The sequence below is a fragment of the Budorcas taxicolor genome, chromosome 4, assembly GCF_023091745.1.
Source record: "Budorcas taxicolor isolate Tak-1 chromosome 4, Takin1.1, whole genome shotgun sequence".
NCBI classification, from domain to species: domain Eukaryota; kingdom Metazoa; phylum Chordata; class Mammalia; order Artiodactyla; family Bovidae; genus Budorcas; species Budorcas taxicolor.
Genome location: NC_068913.1, coordinates 83906775 through 83929049, shown reverse-complemented (window position 1 = coordinate 83929049; position 22275 = coordinate 83906775). Strand labels below are relative to the sequence as shown.

The following is a 22275-nucleotide window of genomic DNA, read 5'->3' as shown; positions in this document are numbered from 1 at the left end:
ATAGTGGCTGACTTTATTTTTCTGGGCTCCAAAATCACTGCAGATGGTGATTGCAGCCATGAAATTAAAAGACGCTTAACTCCTTGGCAGGAAAGTTATGACTAACCTAAACAGCATATTAAAAAACAGACATTACTTTGTCAACAAAGGTCCATCTAGTCAAGGCTATGGTTTTTCCAGTAGTCACGTATGGATGTGAGAGTGGGACTGTGAAGAAAGCTGAGCGCGGAAGAATTGATGCTTTTGAACTGTGGCGTTGGAGAAGACTCTTGAGAAATCCTTGGACTGCAAGAAGATCCAACCAGTCCATCCTAAAGGAGATCAGTCCTGAGTGGTCACTGGAAGGACTGATATTAAAGTTGAAACTCCAATACTTTGGCCACCTGATGTGAAGAGCTGACTCATTTTAAAAGACCCTGATGCTGGGAAAGATTGAGGGTGGGAGGAGAAGGGGACGACAGAGGATGAGATGGTTGAATGGCATCACTGACTCAATGGACATGAGTTTGGGTAGATTCCGGGAGTTGGTGATGGACAGGGAGGCCTGGCATGCTGCAGTCCATGGTGTTGCGAAGAGTCAGACACGACTGAGCAGCTGATCTGAACTGAACTGAAGAAGTGTATAGTGTGGTATGCATCATTTCTAGCAATTAAACTAAAAAAAAGCTAAAGTGCAAAGAGCCAATACCTGCCTGTACAAGTAATGGATTTCTTCTTACTAGAGATACAAACTAAGGACCTAACAATTAAATGATAAGGAAACTATAGAAGAATTTCATATCTTAGATGAACAAAATATCCTTTTAGTTTCCATTTATGATACACATCGTGATTTTGCCAACTGCAAAAACCTTGGCAATTATAAAGAAATAATTTTTAGAGAAGGCTCATAAAGTAAAGCAATTCTTAGGATTAACATATACACACTACTATATATAAAGTAGATAACCAACTATATATAATTCCTATGGTATAGCACAGGGAACTATATTCAATATTCTGTGATAAACCATAATAGAAAAGAACATGAAAAAGAATGTAAACATATATATATATATATATATATGTTTGTGTGTGTGTAATTGAATCACTTTGCAGTCAGTACATCTGAAACTAACACAACATTGTAAATGAACTATACCTCATTTAAAAAGGGCTTCCCTAGTGGCTCAGATGGTAAAGTGTCTGCCTACAACGCGGGAGACCCTGGTTCGATCCCTGAGTTGGGAAGATCCTCTGGAGAAGGAAATGGCACCCCACTCCAGTACTCTTGCCTGGAAAATCCCATGGACGGAGGAGCTTGGTAGACTACAGTCTACGGGGTCGCAAAGAGTCAGACGCGACTGAGCGACTTCACTTTCACTTTCATTTAAAAACCAAAACAATTCAGATAGAAAAACAGACTTTGTTTAAGGAAGAAGTAATACACCCTTATTTTGAAACATACTTTGTCAGGGTTTCCACAGACCAAAAAGTCTATCATGAACAAAAAAAACTCAAGGTATAAGCTGTTACTGTTGTTCTTGTTCAGTTGCTAAGTCGTGTCCAACTCTTTGCGACCCCATGGACTGTAGCACACCAGGCTTCCCTGTCTTTTACCACCTCCCAGAGTTTGCTCAAATTCACGCCCATTTACTCAGTGATGCTATCTAACCATCCCACCCTGTGCCACCCTCTTCTCCTTTTGCCTTCAAAGGTATAAATTATTTGTTATTAAATTGTATACACAGACTCTTGTATCCATATATAAAGTCTTCTGGTTCAGGACACCCAGTTTCCCATCACTGTTGGGGTTTCACTCACTTCCCTCAACACTCCAAACCCAACCCCCACGAATACACTCAGGAAAACACTTCTTCTGTTTTTCCTTCCATCCTTCTGGCAAAGCTCCTGCCTAATTTGCTCTCATTGCATCTCACCATCCATTCTTTCCTCTCCAGTCCTTCATATTCCAGCTATTGGAGGAAGAACAAAATGTATGTGCAGATTAGGTTTATGACCAACATCCCCTGCCCTCTGTGACACCCTGTTTCATAGGAAGCATGCAATACTCTGTCTAAATCTACTCCAACAATCAAGAAATGCTCATCCTTCAAGATTCACCTCAAATTTCACTTCCACACATGTACAAACTTGAACACTCCTCCTCTAAGTCTCCACACTGTTCATGATCCTTTTACTGTTCTGACTTTGCCAAATAATGATGCCGCATCTGGAACTGCACACTATGGATGGGATGTGCTCCAGGCTGATAAAGAAGTACCCTATGGCCAACAGTAGAGCAGGGTTATCTTTGTTCAAGGATTGATGGTTTATGTTTTTAGATCTGCTCCGAGGGTTCTTTTAATGAATCATCACCCCACACACACTATGAATGAGCCTCAAAGAGCTGGCTTCTTCAGGATAATAATGAATGCCTGGGATTTGTATTTACTCTCAAAGAGATGGTCATGCCCATATGACTCCCCTTAATATACATACAATTATCTGTCTTAATATCTTATTTATTTGCCCATTCCAGGTCTTAGCTGCAACATGCAGGATCTATTTCTCCTGAGACCAGGTATCCAATTCACACTCCCTGCATTGGAAACACAGTCTTACTAGCCTCTGGACCACCAGCAAAGCCCCATAATGATCTTGATGGAGAACAGGAACAGGAAGGTATAAAACCTTGATCATCTGGAATAAGGTCCAGATACATGGGACTTTACAGACACAGAACTACTGGTGCAGCCAGGTTTCATCAATTTCTCACAATCACCAGCTTTTATGCTAAGCACGAAGGATGCAAAGAGAAATTAGAGAAACTGCCTCAGGAAACACATTTTCTGGATGGAATGACCTCAACACAGATACAAATAAATATTGACAAAAGTACTGGATATTCCAGAAGAGAAGGAGATGCCTAAACCATGGAAAAAATAAAAGACATGTTTTTGAATATTAAACATGCAATCTAAGAAGGTAAGATTAAAGGAATACTCAAATTTCAGGATTATGTTGGCCAAGAAAGCAAGAAGAAAGAAGATAATCATTTCTTTTGCTGAAATGTAAAAATAAAGATGGGTGAGCCTACAAACAACATTTATATACCAATACCCAAAAAAAGGGAAACAGAAGCTGACTTATAGTATAGATGAATTCCTCTACACCAAAGAGAGCAGCCAAAGGCCAGAAATGCAATCCAAAGATGACTGAGTCCCAAAGCCCTCAGAGAAAAATGAGACCATGGTCACTCACTCCCAGGCAGGAGCAGTCACAAAAAAACATCATTTTAAACCTCAGGGGAGGAAAATGTCTTAGGTATGTGAGGAAGGCCTAGAATGAATCAGAAGAGAAGAACAGAAGAGTACGTGGGCACTGAACAGAGCAACAAAGCAGCTCGAGTCCAGTTCCCCTCCAGCGTCTGACTTGGCACCTTTTATATCTAGAATGATCTCCAAAGACTGCTCAGCTTCTACACTTTATTGACTGTATGAATTCCCATAGCAACTAGGAAAAGTCTGAGTATATCTTAAAAACTTGCCAAGTATCACTGAATGACAGGCTTACTTTCCATAAGTAGGAGTGAAAACATTCTGAGAGCAATATAAAAATTTCTAATTACAAATCCAATGGGAAGGTGAGGGTTGAATAATACACATTAGAGTGGAGATCTAACTCAGAGGCCCTCCTGGGAGGCTAAGTAATGACAGAAAAAGGACCAGTTTCATGGGTATGTTTCAAGACAATATCATCAGCCAGTATGTCTACTGGGTAGCAAAAATCCCCAGAGACAAGCGAGAGGGAGAGAGAGGGGAGAGGTACTGCAGGAGATATGGCCCCGCCCTCCAAGCCTGAGTGTGAACACGAAGCTGGAACTGCCACGATGCGGTATTAACACTACAAATGAAAACAGAGATAATTCAGGGGTTTGAAGGAGAGGACACTTCAGGACACGCACATCACAGAAAGAATGGGACTTAATGGAAGAAGGACTTCCTTGGAATATGTGATTAAACGGTTAGAACGAGCATATCCAAGTCAATACCCAGAAGACAGCGAGTAGATCACAGTGACTAGGGAGGAAAGACACTAAAACTGATGCTAGAAACACAGGTTTTGGCCATATGACAAGGTCTTGAATGCTCAGACCTCTTAGCGAGGTGTTAAGTTACTGCACTGTGAGCTAGTTTTCACAGAAATCTAGGTTTTTAATTTCATGTGATCAAAAGAAAGTACCAATATTAGCAGTAAGGAATAGAACAATGCCATTTGCAGCAACATACCTAGATCTATAGATCATACTAAGTAATGTAAACCAGAGGAAGACAAATCATATACCACTTGTATGCAGGAATCTAAAAAAAAAAAAAATGACACAAATGAACTTACCTTATGTAAGAAAGAGAAATAGACTCACAGACAGAAAAGAAACAGTTACCAAAGGGGCAAGGAGTGCTAAATTAGGAGTTTGGGATTTAAATATACACACTACTATATGTGTGTGTGTGTGTGTGTGTGTGTATATATATATATATATAATAGATAACAAAAAAGGACCTACTATATAGCTATATAGCTCTGGAAACTATACTCAATATCTTGTAACAACCTATAATGGGAAAGAATGTAAAAAAGAAATATATATACATATATATGTAAGTGTGTGTTTAATTGAGTTTCTTTGCTGTACACCTGAAAAACAACATTGTAAATCAACTCCATTTCAAAAAAAATTTAAAACAACAACAAAAAACAGGAAAAGAAATACCAATAGACTCTACTACATGGAGTTCAAGGAGTACTCTGAGCCCACTTCTTCAAGAGATAAACTTTGTATTTATAAACTTCCCAGTAAGGCTGTTCAATTTTACTTTGCTTTCCGATCCCTTTCTTTTCGTAACCATCCACTTTAGAGGTACTTAACTAACGTCTCCTACCATGGCACCATGAGAGCCAAACCTCTGCATTTTCTATTTTTTAAAAAAGAAAAGAGCCTTCACCTAAAGAGCAGAGATTTGCTTGGTCAGTGGAGTTCTTTATTCTCCATCTGGCACACTTAGAAGAATAAAGATCTAAAATGCATGAAATAAGGCTCCAAAAATAATTTGCTCATTGCTTCAAAGTAAGTATTCCTAATTAATAATTTGCTCACTGTTTCATAGTATTCCTAATTGAAATGTGGTGTTGGAGAAGACTCTCGAGAGTCCCTTGGACAGCAAGGAGATCAAACCAGTCAATCATAAAGGAAATCAACCCTTAACATTCACTGGTAAGACTGATGCTGAAAATGAAGCTCCAATACTGTGACCAGCTGACACAAAGAGTTGACTCATTAGAAAAGACACTAATGCTGGGAAAGATTGAAGGCAGGAGAAAAGGGGACAACAGAGGACGAGATGGTTGGATGGCATCACCGACTCGATGGACATGAGTTTGAGCAAGCTCTGGCAGGAAAGCCTGGCGTGCAGCAGTCCATGGGGTCGCAAACAATTAGATATGACCGAGAGACTGAACAACAAGAACAACAAGTTAATATAGTTAAGAAGGCTATTAAAGAGAAAGTAACTACTATGATTAATGACATCATATGGGTATGGACACCATGTGGGAACTTAAAAGGAATTTGAGATTCTCTAAGGATTTTGAAGTCATATGTCATACACTGTGTAAGCAATTAAGACAACCTTTACTGAGGAGAATATGATCTGATCCATATTCAAGCAGGCAATTTTCTAAGCAACTTGAGCCCTTTACCTGAGAAGCTAGGCCTATTTTAATTTTTATTCTGTGAGTTAAGTAAAAGTGAACTTTATCAATTCAATCTGAATTAATATAAAGTTATACCTAGGGATAAAAATCTTTAAAAAACACATGTGTGGCTAAAGCATTTTAATGAGTATCCTTTCAGATGTATTGAAATCTCAACATCAACATGCAAAATAAACCATCACCCTGGGGTTTTCACTTTTGATCAACAAAGAAGAGTCATAAATGGGTGGGTAGCACAGGCTCCTCTCTATCAACCTTTTCATGTAATGATAGAAGAATATACAGTGTAAGAAAGTGATTCATTTATATAAAGGTCTCTGAACAAGATACCAACTTGGAAAATGTGCTGGTATTTAGGAACAAGTAGAGGAAAAGGTTGCTTCAACAGGCAAAGGATAATTTGCTCACTGCTCTACTCTTGCCTGGAAAATCCCATGGACGGAGGAGCCTGGTAGGCTGCAGTCCATGGGGTCGCTAAGTCGGACATGACTGAGCAACTTCACTTTCACTTTTCACTTTCATACATTGGAGAAGAAAATGGCAACCCACTCCAGTGTTCTTGCCTGGAGAATCTCAGGGACGGGGGAGCCTGGTGGGCTGTTGTCTATGGGGTCGCAGGGTCAGACGTGACTGAAGCGACTTAGCAGCAGCAGCAGCAGCAAGGTTACAGACATACACACGTGGAGGGATGTGCATGTGTGCATGTTACTGAGGCATAACTCACAAAGAATAAAGTACACAAATCTCACACATGTGGTTCAGTGATTTTTACACATGTATACACCCGGGAAACCACCAAGATAGAGACAATTATTAATACTTCAGAAGATTCCACCTGTGCTCTCTCCCAGGTCAAATCATAATCTGACTTCTATCACCATAGTGTGATTTTTGCCTTCTCTTGATCAGCATATATGGAATTATGCAACATGTACACATTTGTCTGGCTTCTTTGGTTGAACAATAAGACAGTAAAATTCATTCATGTTGCTGCATGTTGCAACAGTTTCTTCTTTTTAATCACTGAGAATATACCATCATTGGTTTATCCATTCTACTATGGACGAACATTTGGGTTGTTTCTAGTTTGGAGTTATTACAAATTAACCTACTAACATTCTTCTACACATATATATTTGGGGGGACACAGGCACTGGATTCAGTTTTCTTGAATGTGTACTTAGGAGTGGAATTGCTAAGTCATTAGTAAGCCATTTGCTAATCAGTATTTCTCCTGAAATATTAATGGGAAAGCAAATCACTTTCAACATGCAGAATGATTTGTTTAGTTATTTCTTCTTTTATATCATATGCATTTAAAGTAAAGTTATACAGCACCTAATGCAATGACTCTATTCCAATACAAATAGCAGAATCATTTGGGAAATCTTTTAAAAATAAAGATACTCTTATGTCCCCATCCTCTGCCAAACAAAAGCCTATCAATAAATGAGAATTGTGAATACAGCTTCATTACTTCAATCAAAAACTATAAATACAATGAATGGGTTAAAGAGACAGTTCTTGAGAAAATAAAAAACGTGTTATGCAACTGTCAGGTATTATTTTATCTAATTTTAATTTGTTTAAATTAGTTTCACCTAGAAGTAATTCACTAATTTTTTTAATACTTGCTTCACTCTTGCTGCATTTCAAATGAAGAAAACAGTTCTTGATTGAATATGGCAATCATTTCAGAGAAAATTTACAAATTAAAGCCATAATGGTGTTTTTAGAATTGAATGCTTTATCAAGAGCACTGATACAGAGCCCCGCCCGCCGCAAGCAAACACATCATCAGAAATGGGAAAATAAAATAACAAAGCAGAAAACTCATCTGAGATGAGAAGGTGAAGATTAAGGCTCCTTTCAAAATATGACATTCTGAAATTTGTCACCTCAAAGTCATATACCTAATATGGTAATGGTTCATGCAGACTCATAGCTTCATGAAAAACTTCTCTACAGCAGACTATTAAATTCTGGTGTCAGGTAAACAAACAAAAAGAGCACCAAACCATCTTCCTCTCCTACCAAAAAATAAGTGCAAGCTACAAAGAACTTAAATTTCAAAGATGTCATATGGGCAGGACTGAATACAGAGAACCAGGAATTACCTGGAAAAGGATGTAGAATATACCTGACATAAAACTAACATCAGAGAAGATAAAGCTGAAGGCTTATAGGGAGCAGACATGAGGCCTACACGAAAGGAAGGAAGGGGACATGAATAAACTCCTACAGCATCTCTCCTGGTCTCTCTTTTGGCCATGAAACCAGCAGTGTCTGTCTTGTGAACCTTAGGAGTCAAGTAGTTTCTATACAATATTAAAAAGACTTACTTAGAAGCAGAGTGTTAACAGAATCATTAAACTGGAGCTGGAATTTTAAGACAGCACCCAAGCAAGCTTTTTCTTCAAAGTGAAGAGAGCTCTGCCCAGCACCACCTCATGTTTTAATGGATGAGAAACCTGTATGTGGGTCAAGAAGCAACAGTTAGAACTCTGTATGGAACAACTGATTGGTTTAAGATTGAGAAAGGAGTACCACAGGGCTATCTGCTGTCACCCAGTTTGTTTAACATGTATGCTGAGCACATCGTGAGAAACGCCAGGCTGGATGAGTTACAAGCTGGGATCAAAATAAGCGGGAGAAACATCAACAACCTCAGATATGCAGATGGTACCACTCTAACGGCAGAAGTGAAGAGAAACTAAAGAGCCTCTTGATGAAGGTGAAGGAGGAGAATGAAAGAGCTGGCTTAAGACTTAATGTTAAAAAAACCTAAGATCATGGCACCTGGCCCCATTACTGCATGGCAAACAGAAGGGGAAATCGTGGAAGTAGAGACAGATTTCCTCTTCTTGGGCTTTAAAATCACTGCAGATGGTGACTGTAGCCATGAAATCAGAAGACGTATGATTCTTGGCAGGAAAGCTATGACAAACCTAGACAGTGTGTTGAAAGCAGAGACATTACTCTGCTGACAAAGGTCTATATACTAAAGGCTATGGTGTTCCCAGTGGTCACATATGATTTTGAGAGCTGGACCATGAAGAAGGCAAAGCACCAAAGAATTGATGCCTTCGAACTGTGGTGCTGGAGAAGACTCCTGAGAGTCCCTTGGACAGCAAGGACATCAATCTGAAGGGAAATCAATCCTGAATACTCACTGGAATAACTGATGCTGAAGCTGAAACTCCAGTATTCTGGTCATCTGATGTGAACAGCTGACTCACTGGAAAATTCCCTGATGCTGGGAAAGATTGAGGGCAGAAAGAACAGAGGGCATCAGAGGATGAGGTGGCTGGATGGCATCACTGATGCAATGGATATGAATGTGGGCAAACTTCAGGAGATGGTGAGGGACAGAGAGGCCTGACACGCTGCAGTCCATGTGGTCGCAAAGAGGCTAGGTCCTATACCACATAGGTATATGTGGGCGACTGAACAACAACAATGGAAAGACCAAATGCTTGTTAAATCATCAAAATGGGCATCCAGAGTCAAGTAGGGAGAAGGGAAAAGGTCAACAGGATGTCCCCCTTGGACTTCTCTGGTGGTCCAAAGGTTAAGACCCTGCACTTTCAATGCAGGGAGCACAGGTTCGATACCTGGTCGGGGAACTAAGATCCCAAATGCTGTGTGGTGTGGCCAAACAAAAAATAAAGGTATATTTCTCTTGTCTCAAAGAGACACTGAAACAAAACAAGAACACACCATTTACCTGATGGGATCAGTGATTAGAGTGCATATTTCTCTCCCTGGACTATTCCAAAAATTCCAAGGATTCCTTCATTATTTGTGGTTCTCTTTCCTTAAAGCAAAACAAAGCACCCTGAAACCTTTCATATACAATGTGTCAGCTGTAGAAACTGTGGTCTCCTTTGTAAATTACACCAATTCCTCATGATGAATCTTTCAACAAGTGCTGAGTCTTTCTTCACAAAAGGAATATGTGTTCCCTAAAATGATCACCTTTTTAATCCCAAAGGTTCATATTCTCACAGCCTTGGACACTTGATACCTCAAGGCCCATCTTAAACACCAAAATGAAGCTTCAAATTCAACACTGCTTTCATCCTCGGTGATTCCAAATCACAGTTAAAGAAATAAAAAGCCTGGCTCTTCTCTTTCAATCAATATAATTCCCTAAGAGTTCAACCCTCAAAACATTCACATAAAATATTAGCTTTATATATTTAGAAGAGATAAACTGAACCATCAAGGTGATCAATCAATTTTCAATTACATTCGGCATCTGGAGAAGATGATGGTGCATGTTCTTACAACTGACATTAGTCATCAAATGAGGGGCTTCACACTTCAAGGATTCCACAACGCCCCCATCCCCTCCTCACCCCCCCCCCCCCCAGCTATGTAAATCAGCACCATGAATCACCATTAAAAGTAATACTTTTTCTTTTAATATCCACCTAGACATCCCACATTGTTACAATTTAAAATGAAGACACATAGGGGTATTTTAAACGCTCCACTTAAAGCCAAATAGATGGCTACAATTACCTAAAGATCTGCAATTAAACAGATTCATAAAAAATACATTTTTTAAAGGATTTTATATAGAAGATACCAATGAAAATACATAATGTGTGTATGTGTATACCTATAAATAGACCTCTCTCTTTGTAAGTTCACCTTTACAATTTTTAGCATGGGCTATAAAGTTCAGAGTAGAGCTCTTAGCACTCTTGATTTAACTGATAATGACCCTTTCCTTCTGCTCTTAAAACAAATGTCTAAAACAAATATTCCAAAGCACAAATTTTAGCATGAAATTCAGTTCACACATTATTTTATACTGGATACTTACTACATCAAACTTCTGAGTGATGTTCCCCTGGACATCAAGTAAATAAACCTTGCCATAATGTGTGCCCAGTGCCAAGAACTGTAAGAAGAATAGAGGGGTAGAGGGGTCAGTTTCTTAATGGACCATCCATACAATTAGCAATTAAACCATCTGCAAAGTCAAGACACTTAATGTGTAAGTGATCTGCAATGCCGTGGAAGATACACATTCCTTCGAGAAGGCTTATTTCCAGCTTCAAGGAAATCGCAGAACAGGGCCTACTTTATTGTGATTGTGCAAGCTAGCTGTCAGAATGACTCATGAGGACCCCCATCTGCTGACAACTAATGGTGTGCATGCAGTCTGTACACAATGGCTGATGGACTGAGGCAGCAAATTAAAAGGTATTTGCGAAAGCACGATCAACCTATGGTTGAACTCAGCGTCTAAAGAGAATGATTAAGAAACTCCCCTTCATTTATGGCAAATGTGTAAATCTGTGCTATCATTGAAGTTCAACAAACACACACACACAGACATGCACACACACAACAAAGTATTCTTTTGTAGAAAGGAAAATCCATGCCACATTGAGATATGCAAAAACTCTGATGTATTTATACTATCATCATTAGAACACCTCACTAAAAGTAAATGATATTGCCAATATTCATTTTTGAATGCAAAAAAGAAAAAAATCCTTTTCTGTCACACAAATAACTGCTCAGCTACATATTCATAGTATGACACAAAAACACTAGTTCATAAATCCCATGGCTACTTAATTCTTTGAACTAACCCTAAAGAAACGAGAAGAAACTTTAGGAACTACCTGAAATAAGACATGAGGTTTCTCTTGCCTTTTATTTCTCTAAGCAGTCCTCAAAGAGTTCCAAATTCTCTATTTCATTGCATGTGAGCCTGCCTCATCACAACCTAGAACGAAATGCTCAGATTTACAGGCACTACTGAGCATTTCAGTCAAGCAGCACCATCTTGAAAAAATAACCTTACAGAAAGTCAAGATTTAAAAGGATTTCTTGAAATGGAATTGCTGAAAATGAAATTTCAGATCAGGTGCTTAAAATATGAAGCCACATTAAAGAGTCACAAAAAGGAAAAGAAGGGGTTCATTAGAAATTCAGCCCCTGCAATGCCTTTCACTCCTGCAAGGTTGCCTTTTTTCAGAAAGAAAAAAAAAAAGTCCCCCGGGTAAAAAATCAATACTGGTTAATAAAACATCAGGTGTGCAGACATAACTAGGTGTGACGATTCCGCTGCACAGGCCTGCCTGAATGCACCAGGTGCCAGGCCGATTACTCATCCAGGGCAGACAGCGGGCCTCGTGAAAACAGGATGCCGGGCCCTGGAAAGAGAAGGGGAAAGAGGCAACTCTGCGGGGAGAGGAGCCTGAATATTTAAACCAAACGTGGCTGTTTCCTCCCAAGCAAAAGAACATTCTAATCAGAAATAGAGGACTCAGAGGACTGCGATTTTTTTCTCTGTAGCGACACTCCAACAATATCTGAAGAGAAAAACACCACATAATACTAGCCACGAACAAACGATACTTCATTCTGAGGCATCTGTGGTCCAAGAATGGGTTTTAAAGCACACTGCATCCAAGTGCTTGATGGTGCTGACTCTCCTCATAAATTGTTGACAGTTTGCTAAAAACTAAGGGGCTTGGATCCTTAAAATATTTTAATAGTGGCTCACTCTCTGATGCCTCTTTGAAGGCCATTCTTGAACTTCCAATTATATTTTATCAAAATTTTAAAGGTTCCATGCAGAGTACTTTATCCAAATAGGAATTCTTTCCCCCTTCTTATTTTTCAAAATCATTAATTTCTTTCATTTAATGTTTAAGATAGGAAATATAAAATAATTATTTCAATGGTACAGTTTCAACCTAAAACTATAATTGCTTTAGCAGATCTCTGGGGGAAAAATTGGACCAGTTTTTATGACAAGCTACTTTTTGCTTAGAAAAACATTTCATCCTTTGGATTAGACAAACTATTGTTGCTTTCTTTTAGAAAGAAATAACTATGGGCTCTTAAAACAATCAAATTTGATATGGTAATTGTATAGTTCTTTAAAAATTTAAACATTAAAAGCTATTAATGAGTCATACTTTCATGTGCTAGTGATTTTGACTATTTGAAACACAGGTTAAAAAATGCATGATTGGCCACAAATCACAAACAATATAAATCTTTTAAATATGATCCTCCTTCCAGACTTGAAAAGCTTTGCACTTTTGTAACTACTGATTTTTTTTTTTTTTACCTTTTAACCTAAGAGAATTTAAAATCCAGCATGGGCAAAGAATAAACTTAATTAGCTCCTTTCAGATTTAAACACAGAAACCTGACTCATAAACTATCACTTGGGCATCCAATCCTTCTGAAGCATCAGCTGACGTAACTGCTTTCACTTTGAATAATTAGACTTTTTGTTAAGTAAACAAGTAGAAGAAGTAATAAGCAGTCTTTTGGACACTACAAAAGAAACAAGAAGCAGCACGTTTCAAATGTAGTCAGCTGTATAATAATGTCTATGTTTCACCTAGTGCTTCACGGTATTCAAAGCATTAGAGCAGGGAGTCCCTTCAATTACACATGAGGAAGTAAGTTCTGGGAGTTGATATGACTTCCCCAGAGATAGTCAATGAACAGCAGAGCTAGAATAGGAATTAAGAGCTCAACTACCCTCAGCTGGATCAGAAACCTAGTAAATAGAGACATGGGCCTCAGATCAAGAGTGCATGTACTCAGGACTTCCCTAGTGGTCCAGTAGTTAAGACTGAACCTCTCAATGCTGGAAGTGTGGGTTTGATCCATGGTCAAGGGAGTTAAGATCCCACATGCCTAGGGGTCAAAAAACCGAAACGTAAAACAGAAGCAATACTGTAACAAATTCAATAAACACTTTAAAGAATGGTCCATATTAAAAAAAAATTGGGTGCATATTCTCAAACTTAGTCTGATTACAGTTCCCACTATCAGGCTCCTTGGCAAGTTGGATTAAGTATGGTGTTAATGAAACAATCTCTGGAGAGGAACTTTGTTCTCCTTTTCATCCATTTTGTGGTTTATTCAGCACAGATATACAAAACACCTACAATATGCTTAGACAATAAGCAAGTATGACTTAAAAGGATGAAGGTACAGTAATAGACATAAAAAATTGATTAATTTAAATTAAATTTAAAGAGTATCCTTAAAATGCAAGTACAACTGACTCTTGAACAACACAGGTTTGAACAGGGAGGATCCACGTATACACAGATTTTTTTCAACAGTATAGCTGGTCTTTAGACAGTGGTAGAGGGGAGCAGGTGTCGGGGCACCAACCCTCCCTGCAGTTGAGAATCTGCATGTAACTTACAGTTGGTCCCGCAGACCCATGGCTCCCTCAGATCAGGGGTTCCGCAATTTCAGATTCAACCAACCAGGGACTGTGTAGTACTTCAGTATTTACTATTTGGAAAATAATATCTGTGTATAAGAGGACCTGAACCAGTCTAAACCCATGTTGTTCAAGGGTCAACTCTGAAGGAGAAGCTAGACAGCAGACACCAAGGCAGAGAGGGAAGGCCTGTGGTAAAGACCATTTGAGGCAGTAAGGATACAATTTGCACAAAGGCATGTGGTCACAGAAAAAGCAAGACCAAGTCAAAAAATTACAAGTAGTTTTAGAAGCATCCAGGGGAGGAGGCAGGTAATGAGACTGACAAGGTTGGTTAATAGAAGGCTTCTGAATAATTATGGAAGGATGAAAGGTAGCAAAGTTGGTTGGAGGGCGGGGGGGGGGGGGGGGGGGGGGGGGGGGGAGGAGTAGGCAGGCGTGTCCAAATCATGAAGACATCAAGAAGCCAATACAGAATTCCAGGATGGAGAAGTAGACAATCAGACCTGAATTCCTGGAAGATGATTTCAGTAGGAAATATTATAAATGGATTAGGATGAAATCAAATCTGAAGGAAAATAGATTGGTTCATGGCACTTTCATTAGTTCAGGGGAGAAATGACAAATGCCTGAACTAAAAGCTCCTTGGCTCAGGATGGGTGTGGATTCAAGCAGGTGACTTCAGACTAGAATTCAGGCAGAAGAGATGTTGTAAGAAGAGCCTGTGGTTGCTGCCAGACACTACACTTGTGGCAGAAAAGTGTTCAGACACCAGGCCAATTACACAAGCAGGCAAGGTCTCAGAGGGCCAAAAATACCACATGAAGGAGCTCAGACTTTAGCAGATGAGGAAAATCAGACCTGAGTTGCAGAACTGATATTTTCCACAGAGCATTCTGGCAACTAGGTGGCAAGAGTTAAAAGCAAATAAAATTATAATAATAAATAAGAGATACACGAGTATAGGGAGGAGAAGTGGAAGACCTCAGCAAGGGCAGGGCTGGTGAGAAAACCAATAGGACTTAGGGAATGACTGGGTGGAAAGGGAGAGTCAGTTTTGCCTTAGGTGCTGCCACCAAATGGGGCAGAGAAACAAAAGAACAAATGCAAAGGAAGGAAGAGAAAAAAAAAAAAATGAGTTCCCTCTGGCCATGGTGAGTTACACGTAAAAATAGAACCGAAGGTAGAGCTGTATAAGTGGCGCTTAAATAAACAAGCACGCTAATCTAGAGAGCGTCAGGGTGGAAGTAACCACAGAAATAAAGAAATTAAATCAAGAAAAGTAAATATTTAGAAAACAAGTGACCAATGGGCCAAATCTTGGGAGTGGAAACAGTGACAGACTTTATTTTGAGGGCTCCAAAATCACTGCAGACGGTGACTGCAGCCATGAAATTAAAAGACGCTTGTTTCTTGGAAGAAAAGTTACAACAAACCTAGACAGCATATTAAAAAGCAGAGACGTTATTTGCCAACAAGGTCCATCTAGTCAAAGCTATGGTTTTTCCAGTCCAGCCATGGGAGAGCTGGACTATAAAGAAAGCTGAGCGCCAAAGAATTGATGCTTTTGAACTGTGGTGTTGGAGAAGACTCTTGAGAGTCCCTTGGACTGCAAGGAGATCCAACCAGTCCATCCTAAAGGAACTCAGTCCTGAATGTTCACTGGAAGGACTGATGTTGAAGCTGAAGCTCCAATACTTTGGCCACCTGACGTGAAGAGCGGACTCACTGGAAAAGACCCTGATGCTCGGCAAGACTGAAGGCAGAAGGAGAAGGGGATGACAGAGGATGAGATGGTTGGATAGTGTCACTGACTCGATGAAGGAGTCTGACCAAGCTCCGGGAGTTGGTGATGGACAAGGAAGCCTGGTGTGCTGCAGTCCATGAGGTCGCAAAGAATCAGACACGACAGAGCAACTGAACTCAACTGAACTGATCCCCAGTTCATGGATCACAGCCTTATCATGGTGAAGGGACTTGTGTAACTTAATGAAGCTATGAACCATACTGTGCAGGGCCACAGAAGATGGATGGGTCATAGGGAAGAGTTCTGACAGAGCGTGGTCCACTGGAGGAGGAAATCACAACCCACCCCAGTGTTCTTGCCCCAAGAACCCCATGAACAGCGTGAAAAAGCAAAAAGATTGGCAATGGAAGATGAGGCCCCCAGCCTTTGTGTGGATCACAACAAACTGTGGAAAACTGTTCAAGAGATGGGAATACAGACCATCACACTTGCTTAAGAAACCTGTATGTGGGTCAAGAAGCAACAGTTAGAATCGGACATGGAACAATGGACTGGTTCAAAACTCAGAAAGGAGTACGTCAAGGTTCTATATTGTCACCCTGCTTATTTAACTCATATGCAGGGTACACCGTGCGAAATGCCAGGCTGAATGAATCACAAACTGCAATCAAGATTGCTGGGAGAAATATCAATCACCTCAGATATGCCTATGATACCATTCTAATGACAGAAAGTGAAGAGGAACTAAGGAGCCTCTTGATGAGGGTGAAAAGAACAGACTGAAAAGCAGGCTTAAAACTCAACATTCAAAAATCTAAGATCACAGCATCCAATCCCATCACTTCATGGCAAACAGAAGGGGAAAAAGTGGAAGTGGTGAGATATTTTACTTTCCTAGGCCCCAAAATAACTGCAGATGGTGACTGCAGCCATGAAATTAAAAGACACTTGCTCTTTTGAAGGAAAGTTATGACAAACCTAGACAGCATATTAAAAAGCAAAGACATCACTTTGATGAAAAAGGTCTGTATAATCAAAGTTATGGTTTTGCCAGTAGTCATGTATGGATGTGAGAGCCAGACCATAAAGAAGGACGTGGCTTAATCACTAATTTGTGTCCAACTCTTGCAAATCCATGGGCTGCAGCCCACCAGGCTCCTTTGTCCATGGAATTTTCCAGGCAAGAATACTGGAGTGGGTTGCCAATTCCTTCTCCACAGGATCTTCTCGAGCAGGGATCGAACTCAGATCTCCTGCAGTGCAGGTGGATTCTTTACTGACTGAGCTACCAGCTCCCAAGAATTGATGCTTTTGAACTGTGGTGCTGAAGAAGACTCTTGAGAGTCCTTTGGACAACAAGGAAATCAAGCCAGTCAATTCTAAAGGAAATCAACCCTGAATATTCTTCACTGTATAGTGAATACTCTCTGAAAGTCCTTCACTGGAAGGACTGAGATGCTGAACCTGAAGTTCCAATCCTTTGGCCATCTGATGTGAAGAGCAGACTCACTGGAAAAAGATCCTGATGCTGGGAAAGGCTGAAGACAAAAGGAGAAGGGGGTGGCAGAGGATGAGATGGTTAGAGAGCATCACTGACTCCATAGACGTGAATTTGAGCAAACTCTGGGAGACAGTGAAGGACAGAGGAGCCTGGCGTGCTACAGTCCATGGGGGCACAAAAAGTCATACACGACTCAGTAACTGTACAACAACAAAAGCATGAACTATCAAAAATGGGCTCATTTACAGAATCAGAAAGTAGATCAGTGGGTACGTGGGGCTGGAGTTAACGTCTGTTCCATGATACAGCATGGATCGCTAGGAGAGAAGGGATGAAATGAAGTGAATGACAGATGTGGCCAAAAAGGACCATAAGCAGTAGGGGAAGGATGAGCTGGGCAAACAGTCAGAAACTGAGGCTGATCATGCTGGATAGCTTTCATTCTCTTAAAGAAACAGAAATGACATCATCATCTGAGAGTGAAGGGATGGTGGCCGAGAAGGCGGACTGGGGATGAAGGAGCTGATGAGGAACAAATAAATATCAGCCCTTTAAGTGACATGTACACCTCACACGCAAGGTGTACCAGCACATGGCAGGTGGCCTTGCTGTTAAAGCACTGACTTTAAGCTGAGAGCTTAGCTGGGGCAGTGGGGCTGAGGCGGGTGACAGGGGTGCGTCCTTGAGAGCAGAGAATTGAATCTGCTGGTAAACTTAAGTTAGAATGGCTGACCACTTGACAGAGACAGAAAAGAAGAAGAATGGATTAGAGATCAGGGCTCCATCAAGTCACAAAACAGGGTTAGTGGGAAGATGAACACAGAAGCTTGAAGGATAAAAAGATTAAGAGTATTGCCCAAAATATCTTCAAGTTCCAGGGATGGACATAAAGCCTCCAGAATGTGGCCTTAAGGGTAGAGAGATGAAACAGGGCTGAAGGAGAGGGTTCTGGAAAAACAAGACAGGTTTTTCTTGAAAACACAGGTCCTGTTGGCATGCTAAAAGAAAACACAGGTCCTGTTGGCATGCTGAAAGCAGGAAATCTATTTACAACGGAATGAAATCTGTAATAAAGGGGAACTGGGTAGAGGCAAGGAGATAGATGAGGCAATACTGCTGGTAACAAGGGGATAAAGCCAGGAGGTGGATCAGAGCCAGGTGCCTGCCTTCAGTGGAGGTACCAAGGCTCACTCATACGGCTCATGGGGAAAAGGGAGCAATGATCAGAATGCCTTGCTTCTAATATTCCAATTATGTCCTGAACTGTTTTGGTCTATAATGGGATAAGGGTCCTGTATAGTACTTAGTCTGGACTCAAAAAGTTGGTGGGGGGCTTTTCTATAATGAAGACTGAGATGTGGAATATATTTATTCATTCATATAATACATAAAAAATCATTTGGGGCCTTTCTATTGATTCCTAAGGCCTCCAATGTAATCTCTTCTACTCTTACAAAAGCAATGAGCTCCAGAATATTTCTCATCTTAACATTTTTCTACTCCACTATGTAAGATCTGAGGAATTAAGTGCCAGAGTTTCTGAGAATCACTTGCTACAGACCTTTCACAACCATCATCCTCTTCTATTTGATACACTGTGGCCATGGGTGGAGTGTGTGTGTACAAATACATTGATATAATATCTCTGGTTGTTGTTTCAGTTTTTCACTGGTGAGAAAGAAGAGAGGAAGAGTGGCAGGGAGACACAATTACTGTGAAAAACCACCACCCAAAGCACCAGACCTCAAAATATCAGCAAACATACGACAGAAACGAGTTACAGAAGCATCCTCTACAGGTCACCTTACCTTGTCATGGACCGTCATGCAGCTAGCAGCATCCTTCTGAAGGATTTCAGTTACCCCATTGGAGAGCCTTTCGTACTTCAGTTTTGGCTCCTCTTCACTCTCTTCTTCCTGCATGGAAAACAGAGGTGACAGCCTCAAGGACATATCTGAAAGAGTCAAAGACTCAAAACACACGTTGTAAGGTGGAACCAGAGGTGGTTCCCTCAATGACTGTCAACAACCACAACTACAGCTAAAGGTTAAGATTCCCATGTTTCATTTTTCCAACTGGCCTATCAAATGCTACAACTTCAATGGCAGAATAAATCTGAAAGCTTGAAAGAGGACTACATATACCTTCTGTTGACAGTAATCAACTTCAGCATATCGAGAAAATACAAAACTGTCTGTTCCACTATTCGGACAAAAGCCAATAAAAGGTGCATAGGCAAAATACTTGTCAATGTACCCTCATGTACATAAAACACAGCAATGAGACAGGAATACAATAAATTTCCAAAAGACGAATTCTGTATTTCAGAACTGCAAGCATTTTTGTCAGATTTGAGAATATCCCATTTTATTTAGAAAAATTATAAAAATTAAAATGAAAGAAAATCAGAAATTTTATATAAAGCAAAGTATATACTTACTCTTCAGGTGAAAATATTTTAATATTAATTTTAAATAACTGAGAAACCATGAATGGATATTATTACTTAGTTGATGTTAGAATATGCACTGTTGACTCTCATCTGAATAAACCTACTTATGCATTAAAATGCTCTGAATCTTTTATACATGTTATTACTAACTTTAGATGTTCAATTTCACTGTTGATATAGCGTCATAAGACATCCTTAATCTTCAGAGTTACAAAGTTCAGAATCTAGATTGTCTATAAAGGCCAGGAATTAATAAATCAAGATTAGTTATAAAACTTATGACAGTGATTCAGAAAAATATTTATTTTACTGCATCAATATACAATGAGAAGGAAATGTGCATATAGTGACAACTGTGGTAGAATAAAACTGGCCAAAAGAGTAGTCCACAAAAACAGTTTACTCATCATCTCCTTCAAAAATAACTGTGGTCCTCATCTTCCAGCTAACATTTGGGTAGTTGGAGGTACATCAATGGTCCCACCCAGAATACCTAGGAATGTTTAGTGAAATATAGAGCAAAATCAGTCTAAGACATCAATTAAAGGGCTGCTGAGGCAGTCTGAACTAGAAGTGTGATTCCAAGGTGGTGGAGAAACCACGGAGAGGCCAGCTGGCATTCTACAGTCATTTTCTTCCTGGAGGCATTTATCAACTGGAGGCTGAGACTCTCTGCCTGGAAAGATGGCCACACTTGGAAGCGTGGAAAACAGCAAACCTTCTGGGCTTTCTTGGTGGCTCAGATAGTAAAAGAATCTGCCTGCAATGCAGGAGACCTAGGTTCAAGCCCTGGGTCAGGAAGATCCCACTCCAATATTCTTGCCTTCAGAATTCCATGAATAGAAGAGCCTGGCGGGCTGCAGTCCATGGGGTTGTAAAGAGTCTGATAAGACTGAGTAACCAACACTTTCACTTTCTGGTACTTGTGGGGACTGGAGGCTTGATGGGTGGAAGAGAGAGGCAAAGAAGGGAGTTTGTTACACAGCCACTTTTCCCCAAAAGACAACTTCTAATTTCCAAAACTACATAAGATAGGAGACAAAAAAGCTTGCCTCAAAAATGCAAACTCGCTGCCTTGACATGTTAGGAAGAAAATTAGATGAGGTCCTGGTGAACACCAAAGCCTCTCATTTAGGACTCCTGGTCCCCAGGACACAAACACAAAGAGCTTCCCAAAACTTCTGTCTAGCTTTGCCTCAATTCGTTCCCTGGAGTAAGGTACATAACCCCCAACCTATCTGTCCAGTAAGGGAAAGGGTGGCTCCTTAGAGAAAGAATACTATTGGGCTTCTACAATTCTTCACTTACTAAGAATTCAATTCTAAGTACTAAGAATTCAATTTAAAAAAACTACCAGGTGTGCCACAAGACAGGACCAAATAACTAAACATCAAGGAGAAAAAAAGGGTGTTAAACAAAATGAAAACACAGACCCATGGATGACCCAGATACTGGATTTAGCAGAAAAAGACCTTAATATAATTATGTTAATTATTATAAAGTATGTTTTTTAAAAAGATGAATGAAATAGATAAAAAGATTTCAATACAAAACATCAATCTGTAAAAAAAAAAGTCAAATGATAATTTTAGAACTGAAAAATATAACTGAAATTAAGAACTCAATATTATAGTTCAACAGAAGATTAGCAAAGCATAAGACAGGATTAGTAAAATGGAAAACAGGTCAAAAGATATCCAAAGGGAAGCTCAGGGAAGGAAAATGGACGGAAAATACAGAAAAATTATGTGCGATATGTGGGACACGGTGAAAAGGGTTTAACATTTTTCAATATAGTCCCATAAGGATAAGGAAAATAGAAAAATGGGAGGGAGGAGGGATAGGAAGAATACTTACAGAGGTAACAACTTGAGCATTTTCCGAAACTCATAAGACATCAACCCACAAGATCAAGAAACTTTGCAAACTGAAGCAACATAAGTATGAAGAAAATCACACCTAGGCACATCACAGTAAAAAAATTACATAAAAGAAAAATGACTTGTAGACTGTTAAGTACTGGACTTCTTAAAGATTATAATACTGATCAACAATCACACAGAGACCATGAACTCAGATGCCTACAGAAATCTTTATCCCTGGGGCAAAGACCTACTTCACATGGAAAGGAGCTCATTTCTGGATAAACTGAAAGGATGAGAGATATATCAACCATTATGCTAAAGACTTAACACTAGATATCTCATTTCATCCTGACTTAAAAAAAAAAAAAAGATTATGGTGAGTTAAATATCATTATCCCAGTTTTACAGATATTTCAGTAAAAACTGATGATCAGAAATTTTAGGTAATGTCATTAAGATACACAGTGGATAGAAAGCAAAGCTAAAATTCAAATTCAGTTATGAATGCTCTAACATCAACGCCTCTTTTAGTATACTACCCCAAACTCCTATGAAAATTACACTACAAATCACAATAGACACCTCCAAGGTTTTTATGCCTGCAAAAAACTATAAACTGTGATCAACAGGAAACGTGTAAAATGTATTTATTTAGCAGGTACATTAGTTATAGATAGATGGATATTATTCCAACATTTACTGACTTTACAACAATACTGCTGTTGT

The 22275-nt window shown here is 39.6% G+C and overlaps 1 protein-coding gene across 1 annotated transcript in view; it reads right to left on the bottom strand.

Annotated features, from left to right (window-relative positions):
- Window positions 1-22275, bottom strand: part of VPS41 (VPS41 subunit of HOPS complex) — a 204790-nt gene that overhangs the window by 142033 nt on the left and 40482 nt on the right. The window contains exons 3-4 of the mRNA XM_052638403.1: window positions 19041-19148; window positions 10592-10669 (exon numbers count right to left, since the gene is read on the bottom strand). Of these exons, the coding sequence (XP_052494363.1) occupies window positions 10592-10669; window positions 19041-19148 (186 nt within the window). The remainder of the gene's footprint in view (window positions 1-10591; window positions 10670-19040; window positions 19149-22275) is intronic.